Genomic DNA, 13,920 nt, shown 5'->3' on the forward strand with positions numbered 1-13,920 from the left:
TATCCTCCCCAATGCCTGTTCCTTTTAAGCCAATCTACCATAATTTGAAAGAGAAGAGTCAGGTTTTAGTTATGCATTGCTTTATTTGATTATATTAAAAAATGTTCAACTTGGTCACATAGAGCTAACAAGAACCATGAATGTCCAAGTGCAAAATGTGCATGGGCCCTTTGTTAAGAGACTCTGCTGTCTTCAGTACGTGTGTCACAAATAGAGCACTCAGCTCACCCAGTGATCCCTTACTATTGAATTCTGTCCCCCACATAAAGGTCAGAGAGGGTACAAAGCTATGCTCAAAAGATCTCCTGCCTTATAGGATTTTGGTATTACACAAAACATGCTTAATTATTTAGTTGCTTGGGCCATAAAAATACCTTTGCTCCAGCTGCTCCAATTTCACCTTTTGGACCGTCAAGTCCTTTCAATCCCTGTAAGTTATGAAAATACAAAGGAATTGTATTCATATATGTACACACAGAGAGCACTCCTACTATGATTGTAAAGTAACTTGATATTAAAGTACTAAGAATGGATCTAAGGTGGTAAGAGTAAGAAAAGAAAAGAAAACAAAAAAAACCCCAGATGGAATGAAGTTTTTAAACATTTCCTAAATGGAAACCATTTGTACAAGGTACATTTCCTTGGATTTGGTTTCCTTTTTCAAACAAGAAAGTTTTTTTAAAAAATCCTGAAACAACAAGAAGGAGGCACTGAGCCATAGGAAACCAATTTATTCCTCCCTGAAGTAAAATTCTGGCCAGAAAACTTGGTAATTTGTAATCACTCCGTGTTGCAAACATATCCACCTCTCAAGTTCCCCACCCTAATGCAAGACTTGCCAACAAAGTGAGAGAACTGTCAGGTTTGCGCCTCCTGAAGCCTGGCAGGGCTCATGCAAGCTCCTTCCAGATTCCCAGAACATTTGAAAATAGAGTGAAGAAAGTACTGGAGCATGTAATACAGAGGTCAGCTTAAAGGGGAATAGCACTGATTTTCTGCAAGGCCCTCTTTCTCTCAATGCCAATAATTCTGCTACAGCTGCCTTGTCTGTAGTGTAGGCAAATTCTGCAGATACAAAAAAAAAATCTCCATTCCGAAACTGCCAGGAAATATCATCTCTATCAGAGGGAAAACCTTGTCTCTTACCCGGTGACCCTTGAGACCTGGCAGACCAGGAGCACCAGGAAAGCCTCGAGGGCCCTAGGAAGGAAGAGAAAAAACAAATACAATCCTGATTCTGCAGATAAACCCAGCAATACTGGTACCAACAGGGATGAGGGCAGCAGCAATACTGCTATTGTTAACACTCTTTCACCTTCATCATAGTGAGGAACAGCATCTGAGCAGCTCACAGATTCACAGATTCAAGCTCACAGCCTTGATTCTCAGCATTATACATATTTTCATTGACATTAAAAGCTTTATCATTTATATTGTTGTGTGATCAAGCTTCAAATTTCAACAAAAGTAATGAAGTGGCAGGCCAAGTTTTGACAGTTAATATGGACAAATATTAATTAAGCTGAGATCAAAATTCAGAGCAATCACTTAAAATGAAACTCAGACCTGCAAACTGCCTCGTTCTTTCAGAATATGTCAGTCCAGAAACATGATAAACAACTGCTACCAAAACACATTTAGCAATTCAACCAAAGCTCTCTCGCACTTAGCTTCCTACCAAGTTTCTCTGGAAGGGCTAACAGAAGGGAGATAAGTGTCTTGTGTCAGAATATTGGTGATATGAATCCAGAACAGAAATCTCAGATAACAACAGCTCCTTTCAGCAACAAAGCAAACACTGATCTGGAGCCCAGCAGTAAGGTAAGACAAGGCCTTCAGATACTGAATGGCAGAACTTTGCATTCATAATTAAAAGCAATACTGATGAGTCACATCAGGATGAAGCAATAAGGAACCATCATATGATGACATAGGATTATTTTGCTAAAACTTATATAATTGTGCTCTTACGGGAGATCCTGGGAATCCAGGCTCACCGGATTGTCCTGGTCTACCAGGTTCACCCTAAGGAGAGAGAAAAATAAAAAGGAACACATTAAAACAGGAAATTTGAAAAACTGACTTTTTGTATCATTCTTCCATTCAAACAAATAAGGACACTCACATCATTATTATGCATCCTCTCTTTGCTGTAACAATGTCAGTGATATAAATCAACTGTATATGTGCCTAGCAAATGAGCATTAGACACATTAACTCACAAAGGGTTTTTAACCAAGAACTGGGAAAACTGAAGGCTGAGCCCACAATGTATCCCAGTCATCAGGAGATGGTTTTCCTGGGAATTAATGAGGCAACCTTCTATCATCTTCACACAAAGCATCAAATTGCTATTACTTCCCACTGGAACAGGAATTTAAAACTATCTGCATTGTAGCTTGTGACTCTCCTGTTTAAATGTTTTAATATGTGTATAATTTCATTCTAGGACAGTGATTATTTCTGTGTATTGCAATAGGAAAAACAATGTGGTGAAACCAAACAAGTATATTTTGAAGATGAATCAAAGCCCTCTATAGTCACAGCTAAATATTGCTTTATGTGTGTCAATCAGTTCAAATACACCCAGGACACCAGGATGCGGGAATATGAAAGGCTTCAGGAAAACAGTTTCAGGTCAGAGAGAAGGCCAAGTGCTTCACAAATGCAATTAAAGACACCCAAACAATGGAAATGGGGGAAGTTCTTAGAGCAGGGCCAAGATTTGACCTCCCTGCACTGAGAGTTAACTGTTGCCAAGGATTCTCAAAAACCCTTGTACAGTTTAACAGGAAGGTAGCTGTTACACAATTAATTTCTATACTAAAATGGCATCTGAAGTTTTCTAACTAATTTCCAAGTTATAAATTACAGTTCAGATGGATTTAGTGAGATTTGCAAACAAGTAACATACACCTACCAGTAAGGTCTAAGGCTACTATCGAGCAGTATACATATACAGTCATGTATATAAAACATACATTTGACATATATATTTATGCATATATGGATAAAGAAAAAAATCCATTAGGAACATAATCAATTTTTTTAAGAAATTAAATACTAAAATCTTGTCCAGAACCAAGTGTATGCTTCCATTAGAGCTCTTCCAACCCAATATGCAATCCCAAAAGAGACGAGATGCCTCCAAGTGACCCCCTGTGATTTATTATTATGTTTAATTTCATGAACGATTACCTCAGCTAAAAACTTACTGACCAAGAAATCGAGATGGTGCTTAGACTTTAGGTATGATGATGAGACGTAAGGAAGGAAAGGAGGGGTTGGAAGATGGTTGCCAAGATTCACAGTTGTGATGCTGGATTTAATGAGCACAATTACAAAGGAAAGCAGACAATAGTAGTTAGAACAGGCACATCTGCTGGTTAGTCACTGTCTCACAGATGCCAATGTTTGTTTTATTAAAAATAAAACAAGATACAAAGAATAACAAACTTACATCTTCACCAGGTTTGCCTGGAGGTCCCTCTGGCCCACGAGAACCAACTGGCCCCTAAGAAATAAATGTTTTTGTTGAGAAGTCAGTTTAGCCATCACTTAAATATCTATTTACTCCATTTCTAAGTCTGGTTTTACAAAAACTAATGTAGAACAAGGAAGATTTTATGCCTAAGCACATTTGCTCAGTTTTGTGGTGGTCTTTCTAACCATCCTGACAATAGAAAACCTGCATTATATTATATGAAAATACAGGATGGATCATTTAGGGAAAAAACCCCAAAACATTAAAAATCACAGTTTCTGTTGCTTCAAATCTCTGGCTCTTGCTTGTACTTTTGAACCATTTTGCTGCCTCAAAAAATAATATTCTCATCATCCTTTGTGTAAATTACACTATCAGGTATGGTTATAACAGTGCCTAGCCATCCTCAGGCCTGTGCTGGCAAAGTGAGAATGTAATATATCTAATATAATATAATAATCTATATATATATATAATATAATCTATAATCTAATATAAAAGAATGTAATATTTCTAATATAATCATTGCTATTCACATTCAAAACAACTCAAATTCACTGATACAGGACAACATGCTTTGAACACCACAACTCTTCATTGAAGTTACTTAATAGTTTCAGCTGAAACAACATAAAAAAATCTGTTCTGAAATGAAAAAGTACAGCAAATTTGCCATTCTGTTGTAGCAATGTTTGCATTTATTGGTCTTACCATAGGCCCTGGATCCCCAGGTTCACCAGGTGGGCCTGTGGGGCCAGCACCACCCTAAAATTAACCAACAATTAGTACAGTTACAAATTCCAAAAGCAACTATAAGAATTTAATTTAAAATCCGTGACTAGGAAAATCACAGCCTATGGGAGAGTCTGGATACTAATTCAGAATCAGTTCACATTTCCATATGAGTGAAAGTTGGATACTGAAACCCCTCAGGCTGTAGATAAATCCTGTACCATACACAAACCCCACTGGAAACTTTACACCCTGCCAATACCAAAACCAGAACAGTCTCCATTTTCATTGCTGCTCACTCATTAAAAAACGTGTTGGGTTAAAACCCTGTTAAAGATCTAATAAACAGTTCTTTTGGAGCCAATTCCTGTGTATAGAGTCCATCTGGAGCAGAGCCCTTGCTTAAAATCCCTTCTGGATGAAGGTGCATTCAGCCACAAGTCACTGAGGATGTTCACTGCCCCAGAGATCACAAACTCCGCTCACTACGAGCTCTGCCTTCAGCTCTGGCCAATTAAATCCCCTGGGGTGAAGCACTCACTTGTTTTCCTTGGAGACCCTGAGGACCTCTTGGACCCACTGGACCCTGTGGAACATACAACTTGTTACACATTGGGAAACAACCTTTCCCAACTAAGATTCACCCTACAGAGGGCAAAATGGCCTTATAGCGACCATTTCTACAGAGCATTTCTACAATCTGAAAGGTTTTCACTCAGAAAACTGGAATTATGAAACACAAATGCATGTTGAATGAAATCTTCGAAGTCCAAAAGCCACAGGAGTGTAATTTCATTAGCAGCTGAAAATACGGACTTGGCTGCTTCATGCAACCTCACAGTCTCTGGAATCACAATAACAGAACTTTCTGCCTAGCTCCATGAAAAAATGTAGTAACAAAGTAAGAGTTGGGGGGAATAGTCCTCACTTGAAAGGAATGTCATTACTCAGATGAATCTCATAATGGAATCAATGACAAAATAAATTAATCTTCTTGTTCTCTGTCATGAGCTGAAAAGCAGTAATGAAGGGACGTATTTAAATGTATCCTACATTTAAGCACCAAAAGAGCTTTCCAAATCATTTTGGTTAGTTACACAAAACTCAGATTGTCCCTTAGAAAGTGTCATGGGAATTTTAGGAACAATCTCAAACCTAATTGTAACTTGTAACATGAAATAAACGTTATATTGTTTTAAAGTAATTATCTTGGTTCTGGGAATGAAAAAATACCTACAAGACAACCATTCACTTTGACAGAATTTCAAGATTTAATATTTTTTTACTAATTTTTACAAAGCAAATGTGGAAGAGTTAGCGATTTAAAAAAAAAAAACGTAATGAACATTAGAAACAAAACAGTCTTTCAGCTGTCAGTTACCCAGCTTACAAGAGAAGGAAAAAAGAATGTCACATGATATGATCAATCAATCCATAGAGAGCGAGTGCCAACTGACTTTAGCAGACATTGTGTAAGGCCACAGATATATTAACATTAAATTTAATCATATTTGAGAATAATAAGAGAAGAGGGGGTACAAAAGATGCAACACCTTGAAAAAAAACTGTGTGAAAGGATTAAGTGAAACAATGAAAAGAACAAAGTAGGACAGACTTGTAGAAGAAATCATTTTATGTTCAGAAAGCAAATTCACTGAAGAGAGACATTCATCAAACAGTTCTCTGAAGAAATCACTGCAAAAGTTAGTCCTAGGAAAAAGTATCAAATTATCGAATTACCTTTAGAACCTTTCATATGGTATTGGAACTGATTTTGAAGGCTACAAGCGGGGACATGGATAAGATTCAGGTGGGCAAACTCATGGACAGTACAATCACTAAAGGATGATTTTCTTCAGAATGGATGTTAAAAATATCAGCAAAGATATTAACAGTATTTTCAAGATTTCAAATGTGAAGAGAGGTATTATTAAGAAACAGCCCCAGGAGTTCCAGAAGAGAAAACTTATGTTGGTGAAACAGTTCTCAGAGACACTAGAAAAATTCAATGTTACCATTATGTCCCCAGTGCACTCAAAGTACAGGGCATATTTAAACAGTGAGAAAAAACTGGACCCACTGGAGAAACAGGAAGTCTGTCTTGAAATAACAAAGTATAGATTTGAGTTAAGAGCTGGTTTTGAAAGTAATTTTTTCAAATTACTACCAAAAAATCCCTGATTTGATGTTACATGTAAAAAGAAGTTACATATTTGTTTATTCTGCTTTGTGTTATACCTGACACCTTCCAGTCACTCTGCGTGACAAAAGAGGAGCTGTGTTTTCCTCCAGTACCTTACTGTTAATAGTTGCTATATTTCAGAAGGAGAGACAGATAGAGGTGGGAGAAGCAGCTGTCATTCAACAAAAACACTTTTTTCCCCAGGTACTGTGCAAAACTCTACTAGAATATCCTGTACTTCCAAGTTCTAGAGTCACAGGAAGCTGTAAAGGATGAATTCCCTTTTGGGTTTTTGGGCATGCAAATCTTCTTTTACAGCACAGGGCTAATGTGGTCTTACCACTGCACCAGGCATCAGTCCCATCTGACTACCAAGTCCAGACTTCTCATCCAGTCCTGCCATCTGAGCTGAAAAGGGCTGGAAAAATAAGATGGGTGATTTTAGCTGTGAGTCATTGTGAGCTATTACAAATGGAAACATAGTTAATTTTATGATGACAAATTACAGTTTTTAAGCATCTTGCCCTTATCCAGCAAAGCTGAAAGCCACTGCTGTTCCTATCAATTCACAGAGACCAATAAGCTAGAGAAGAAAGAAACTCCAGTGCCCTCCTCCTTATGCAAGCAAATAGTTGAAATCAACAGTTTAATTTTGCTTCATTCAGAGCCAGAGCCTCATTGGCAGGCCAGGCCAGAGCTTACAGGAGCTGAGAACATCAAAAGCTCAAACATAGATTCATATCTCCCAACATTTACAGGTAGTTCCTCAGTAGATTGGTACCCAAACACATTTTCTAAAGGCTGGAGATTGCCTGAGGTCAGAGACAAGAATACAAACAAAAAGTGTTTTCAATTTCCAGCCACACCTTTCTTCCATATTTTCTGTGGAATTCTATGTAGGATAACGGTGCCTCCATTATGGTGCCTCTGTGATTCTAAGAGATTCCTGTGTGTTGAAGATATTTACTTGGGCTGAGGCTGCTGGATCCAGAACTGTTGGGAAATGTGGTTAAGTCAGGAAATGCTGCCCAAAGTTGCAGGCTATTGGCCTAACATGGATATTGCAGATTTTTGTCACTATAACTATTGTTTTCAGTAACATCTCAGGAACAATGGAATGAGAAATCAAAACAGGTGTCAAAACAGCAATAAATGTGTAACTGAATACACCTGACAAATTCAAATATGTATTTAATTATCAACCACAATTAGTGTCCAATAGAAGGGGGAGGAGAAAAAAGAAGTTTTGCAGAATACCTTATCTGTATTTATGGCTGGTTAGCTTTGCTCTCACAAACAATTTCTTACTTAATCTTCTCAGTGTTGGTCTGAATAATTCCAGCAAGAAGTATAATCAACCACATTTTAGTTGCTCTCATTAGTTATTTATAATGCATCTATCTTAATTGTCACTTTCCTGTATTCCTAATTTGGTGCACTCATTTCCTCCATACTCTTGCTCAGACCCCTTGGGTGGCTGAAGTGAAAGAACCTTTGTGGTTGTTCTAGATTAGAACAGCTTGGCTTTCCTAGATGGTAAAATCTGCTGTGAAAGGCACATCCTTTCCCAGGTTTCTCACACTGAACTTGTCCCTATTTTTGGCAGAATTTGCAGTGCCTCTAGCTGCTGCCCCTCGTGACTGGAAGACAGGATGCGATGGACAGCGTTCCATGGTCATGGAACCAAAGGCAAGGTCCCTTTTATATCACATGGATCTGGTCCAACACTCCACTTTCAGCTAGAGCAAATGTAGAACTTACCCTGCTTATTCCATCTGGTCCTGGGTGAGTGGGATGCCCTGGAGGACCAGGGTCACCAGGCTGGCCAGGAATACCAGGTTCCCCATCAATCCCTTGAGGACCACGAGGACCCTAAAAAGAAAATCAGGAATGCCAGCAATGTGCAAAGGTATTCACTGAAATCATTGTAACTGGCAACCACCTGCCTCTTTGGGATAAATCTGTATTTCTAAAGAAAGACCTTCAAACAAACAACATCCCTAAAGCTCTGTTTCCACCTTCAGATCAGAAGCACTGACTGAAATTAATCATGAATCCAACACCTAAGTAAACTGTAGCAATTTCTATCACAGGTTTCTTTTAGAAACTCAGGCTTCCTATCATTCCATAGTAGAGTATACTATTCTTCAAAACCTCTTTGGCTTTGCACACCATATAGAATGAAGTTAATTCACTTCTAAAACATGTACAGTTCAGATAAGTGTAAATATACACAGAGGCTTAGGAAACTCCAGAGTAATGCTGGATTTTTACAGCCTACTTGACATCATGAATGGTTTAGCCAGTTCATACCACTGCTGAATTCTCAACACAGTTATAATGCCAGAAATGTGGGGAAAGTTACCTGTGTTGAAGTCACCTCTAGCTAGTATTTACAGAATAGGTTAGAACCCATCCTGTGGCTCTCATTTTAATGTGGCTCCCACTTTTAATTCCTAAACTGCACTAAATTCATATAAGAACTAAAATTAAATGTGGATGTAGCTAATAAAACATTAGTGGAAGAAAATGAGTAGTAATGGGGCCAATACAGACATGCTTCAATCATAAATACAGACTTTGAAGTGCTTGTTATTATTTTTTTTCATTAGAATAAAATGCTTGACCAAGGCAAGGAAAAGTTTTAGACTGTGTAATGAGATTTTTCTGTTTTAAGGATCCTTAAACATAAAATTTTAGAAGCCTGGCTCACTGAGTCATCTTTTCAAACACAATTAACAATCAGACAGACTACTGGGGTTCCTGTGAGGTGAAGACTGTGTCTGCAACGTATTTCAGTGGAATTTATGTCTGAAGTGGTATGGTTTGAACCAGTATGGTTCACAGAAGGTGCTGTGAATAGATGGCATTCTGAACAAATGAGAAAGTCTGTGCATGTTGGATGGAAGCAGAAGTTTTTAGCACAAAGCTTCATTCTAAAATATATATATTATGAACACAAGTACACACTGCCAAACTTAGGACTGCTGACTGTCCCAAGGAGGAAAAGAATGAGATATCTTATTTGTTTGCTCACAAAACAAAAAGAAAAAAAGTGAAGCATTAGAGAAAAAAAAAAAAAAAGAAAAAAAAAACCAAAAAACTACAGCTGCCTATAAAGAATTTAGCAAGTCTCTGTAGGATTGCCAATTTTCAATACCCACATGAGACACCTTAACAAAATCTAGTAGAGAAAAAGCCTTTTTTAATTTATTTTTAGAAAAAGACTTACTTTTTAGTCACCAAAACTCAAGCCGCTTCAAGAGAAAAAACAGAACTGCATATCTCAAAACCAAAAAAGTCATCAAAATGCATGTTTGTAGGTAGCAAGTGGTATATAACCAGTTTGGTGGGTTTTTAATAAAATATTGATTATAATTTTATTTATTTGGCAGTATTTATACGTAGAGAAAAAAGCCCTTTCATTTTCTCTCTCCGGTATAAGGCCAGTAAGGTTAAAAAAAAAAAAAAAAAAAGAAAAAGAAAAACTAAGAGGAAAAAAGAAAAACATTCTCACAAATGCCACGAGATGGCACCATTTAAACGCACAATTTTCTCATTCTGGTCCACCGCTGCTGATGGTCAGGAAACAATTAAAGGTTTTGCTTGTAATAAAATCAAAGGAAAAAGCAGCTCATGATAGGACACTCCCAAACTTCTACTTACTTAAACTGCTACTGCAAGTAAAATTGAGTGTAAATCCACATGGAAAGAAAAACATATGAATGGTTCTGAGGATGTCCAAGTTTATTTTCTGTCTTCAAAAGACCATTTGTTAACAACTAAAATGTCATCATGCTCCAAAACTCCCTCTCCCTAGCTGCATGCTGAACATGCAGCCATATTACCCCCTAGCTGTCTCTCACTGTTACACTAACAAAGAATCTGGTGTAAAAAATACGCTAATATTCCTGAATTCATTTTACATCCAAGGGTCCTGCTTTTGTAAAAGATCACAGCAAGGTTGGGTTCTTTCTGCTCACTAGTCAGGAGGAGTCGGACTTTAAAGAGCAACAAAAAACAGTCTGAAGAAATAAACAAACAGCTTGGAAATGTGCTCAGTGCATTAGTAACATCCCCAGTCAGTAATGTATTTAACCAGATTAATTTTACATAGGCAGTCTGTACATGGTTATCTGCTCCATAAGGGAGTTTTTTTTCCATAATATAAACTGCACCTTTCTTTTCCTCAAGTAAAAATAGTCCCCCCTGCACTGGCAGTCACTGTGTTTCTGAGAGCAGTGCTCTTGGTCTCAGACCCACACTCTGGCATACACACAGCTCATGAGAACCTCTGATGGAACATTTGCAAAGGAACCGACTGCTTCGCAATCTTTTGTTATTCCTTGAAAGCAGAATAATGACCTGTGTCAAAAGGACTCATAGCTATTTACAGCCTTTTGGGATTTGAGGTGCTTGTGGCCACCACTCTGTAGAGACACAAGGGATTTATGGCAGAAAACCAGGATTTATTTAGCATCTAAATGACAATACTGCACATTAGGAAAGCACTTCAGACAGTCTCAGAAAACAAAAGTCAAGGTTTCTCTGTGCATCCCAAGACTGCACAACTACTCCCAAAGTTCTGTTAAGCATTTTGATACTCATTCTTCTCACAAATGTCTTCAGGAGATCTGAAGAGCAGCAGTGGCTTGGCAAGCCACTTGTCAAAGAGACTACAAACTTCCAGCACTGCTTAAACAACGTCATTACCATCTACAGACAACAGGCACCCACTGGCAACAGGGCAAGGGGGACTGGTTTAGGCCTATGCCTAACCTCAGTATTGGCTTGCTCTCGCCTGAGGGAAGGGAAAATATCCACACTGAAATTACAAAGATTCAACTCCCAAATCTGCTTTTAGAAGCTTCTGCTCTTTGACCTAGCTTTTTCAATGGGAACATGTCATCTGGGGTATTTTCAAGCACTCCTTTTTGGCCTTTCTGTGGTTCTCCACATGCAGACACCAAAATTCTCCTATGAAGTCTTTATTTCCACTGAGCAATCCTGGTTACATTATTCATCAGCATACCAATAAATGTAGTCAAATGTTAACTCCTGCTAACTTCTGAGCTTTGTCTTTTCTGCAGTGCTCTGAGCCACACAGCTCACACTGCTTCGGCTGCACAGCAGTCACCAGCAAACAGCCATCAAGCTTTATCAAGGGAATGTCATGTTCCAGTTCTGTCTGAGAATGTTGACAAAGTATGGCTTTGGTGGAATTACTGCTAAACCTCTGTCCACTTCTCAAAATATTCATGTTTCAATCTACCCAAACAATGATGAAATAGAAAGGTTTTCCTGTTTGTTACCTGATTCCTGGAAAATACGATGACAGTTTTGGTAATTCTAGAAGACATAGCAATAGTTTAAAGCCATTTAATCTTTTGAGGTTGCTTCAGGTACTTTATTTCTGAGATACTGAATAACTTACAGGTCTTCCCTTTGGTCCTCGTTCTCCTCGTGGACCTTGTGAGCCTGGAGGTCCCTAAAAGAAAGACCAAAAATATTAAGTCTCTTGCAAAGTGACTAATGATTAATAAAGCTCTGAAAATACAAAATCCAATGCTTGTTTGAAAAATAATTTGTGGGGTTTTTTTCTACATCACTATGAAGAAAACCGCTATAATCAACAAGTATTCAATATTTCTTCTCGACTGTACGTTGCCTGAAGGGAGTAGAACCATGATGCAGAGATCTACAAAATGGTCACATCTCTCATGTGCTCCACAGGTTAACTCAGCAAAGGTTTCCTGAATACTGGACACTCTTCATGTGGAGATGAACAGGTTTGAGACGCCCTCCCTCAGCCACAGCACGGAGCATCCTGCAGCTCCTCCTGCTCCTGTGCTTGGGCCCTGCTGGAGAGGCATTCCCCAGCATCCACCTGGCACTAATAGCCTCAGATGTCCACTCACTCTGGGCATGGGCTGACCTGGTACTGGTCATCCCATCATCTTCTCACCCCCTCAAAACCATTATGGCTCTGCAGATATGGCACTGAGGCACAGAAGAATCCTCCTTCACATCACCCTCACAACACAAACCAGACATGGCACAAAGTGGCAGATGCCTCAAGGGAGGTCAAATAGTACTCACGGCTGGTCCTGGGCGGCCTCGTATGCCTGAAACCTAGAGCAGGGAATATAAATAAGTCACCACGTGTCATGGGTGCATTTGTCATCACTGCCCTACAGAAAATCAGTTACTGAGAAACAAATAAATAGCAAGGCAGGACAATAAATTATCAAGCAAGTAAAAAGGCTTTTTGGGGGTAGGGGAAAAAGAAGTAGTAAATGGTTATGGTCCACTGGTTATGTTTTTCCAGTTTGGAGTCTTTTTATTAGCAATGTGAGCAAAATCTTAGAAGTACCACTGCTCCACTAAAAAATATTTAACAAGTAAGTGAATTACAATAATTTAGGCTCAACTTATTCATTATTTAAATATTTCTCTTCACATTAGAAAGGAATAAATAGATAATGAAATTTTATTTCACCCCTTTCTAGATACTAATTTACCATTGTACACTTGTACATCTACAAAAATCTAACCATAAAAATAAAGATTATGGCAGAAGAACTAACAGGAATTTCTAATGTTACATATATGAAGCAGCATACTTAATTCCACTCCTTTCATTCGTAGGCTGTATGGTTTTGTTATATTTACTTCATTGCTGCAATTCTACTTTAAAGCATTAATATCTGCACTTCTAGGGTGTGCTGATGGATGAAGAAAATATTGACTTACAGGTGGCACTATTCCAGGTTCTCCTTTTTGTCCCTGTAGGAAAAAAATACCAAAACATCAGATGCCAGAAAAGAAGTGAACGTACAGTTCACAGTACTGTTTTCACCAATACCATCCCTGTGAGTAAGGCTTCTTTAAAAATACAACAAGACTAAATTAAAGTAACTATGACAAATAATCCATATTATTTTAATGACTGTGGACACTGATTAAATGAAGGCCATAAACTAACATTATCCTCTAGCTGTACAAATACTGTCTGAAAGAAGGATTAAACTAAACAAATACAATTTTTTTCTGTTAGAACTGCTAGAAAGTGCTAGAAGATACATTGGAGTTCTGTTGTTGGATTATTTGATTCATGTGAAATACAGAGCCTAGAGCAGTATTTAGATTCCATTTCTTCAAGATACTGAGTTAAAATATGGATCATCAAATGGATACAGAAATCCATTTGCAGCCTAGGGACAGAAGACAATGATATTGCATAGCTTCAGAGTGAAGGACAACAGCAACTGACAATTGACTTCTTTTCTTTGAGCTGAATGTGTTAACAATGATTACATGTTACATCAAATAACTGGGCTGAGACCTATCGGTGTTTTTTTAGCAAAAAAAGAGGACTTTGCAAAGATAAAAAATTTCCTGCCTTGCTTATCAAGTAATTAATAACAAGGTGGGTACAGTCCATTTCTTTCCATAAACTACCTCTGCATACAGGGCACTCAGTTTTGGTGAGTGCATGCACTTGATCATCTAAAAGTTATTT

At 38.1% G+C, this 13,920-nt stretch overlaps 1 protein-coding gene across 4 annotated transcripts in view; it reads right to left on the bottom strand.

Moving 5' to 3' along the window:
• COL5A2 (collagen type V alpha 2 chain) overlaps window positions 1–13,920 on the bottom strand; it is a 127,332-nt gene that overhangs the window by 29,561 nt on the left and 83,851 nt on the right. For all 4 annotated transcript variants that reach the window (XM_086898424.1, XM_086898422.1, XM_023930702.2 and 1 more), the window contains 11 exons: window positions 13,152–13,184; window positions 12,498–12,530; window positions 11,833–11,886; window positions 8,160–8,270; window positions 6,739–6,816; window positions 4,758–4,802; window positions 4,196–4,249; window positions 3,461–3,514; window positions 1,972–2,025; window positions 1,147–1,200; window positions 375–428 (listed from right to left, as the gene is read on the bottom strand). In XM_086898424.1, coding sequence (XP_086754550.1) covers window positions 375–428; window positions 1,147–1,200; window positions 1,972–2,025; window positions 3,461–3,514; window positions 4,196–4,249; window positions 4,758–4,802; window positions 6,739–6,816; window positions 8,160–8,270; window positions 11,833–11,886; window positions 12,498–12,530; window positions 13,152–13,184 — 624 coding nt within the window. The remainder of the gene's footprint in view (window positions 1–374; window positions 429–1,146; window positions 1,201–1,971; window positions 2,026–3,460; window positions 3,515–4,195; window positions 4,250–4,757; window positions 4,803–6,738; window positions 6,817–8,159; window positions 8,271–11,832; window positions 11,887–12,497; window positions 12,531–13,151; window positions 13,185–13,920) is intronic.

This window comes from Cyanistes caeruleus, chromosome 7, assembly GCF_971803275.1.
Source record: "Cyanistes caeruleus chromosome 7, bCyaCae1.hap1.1, whole genome shotgun sequence".
Lineage (NCBI taxonomy): Eukaryota > Metazoa > Chordata > Aves > Passeriformes > Paridae > Cyanistes > Cyanistes caeruleus.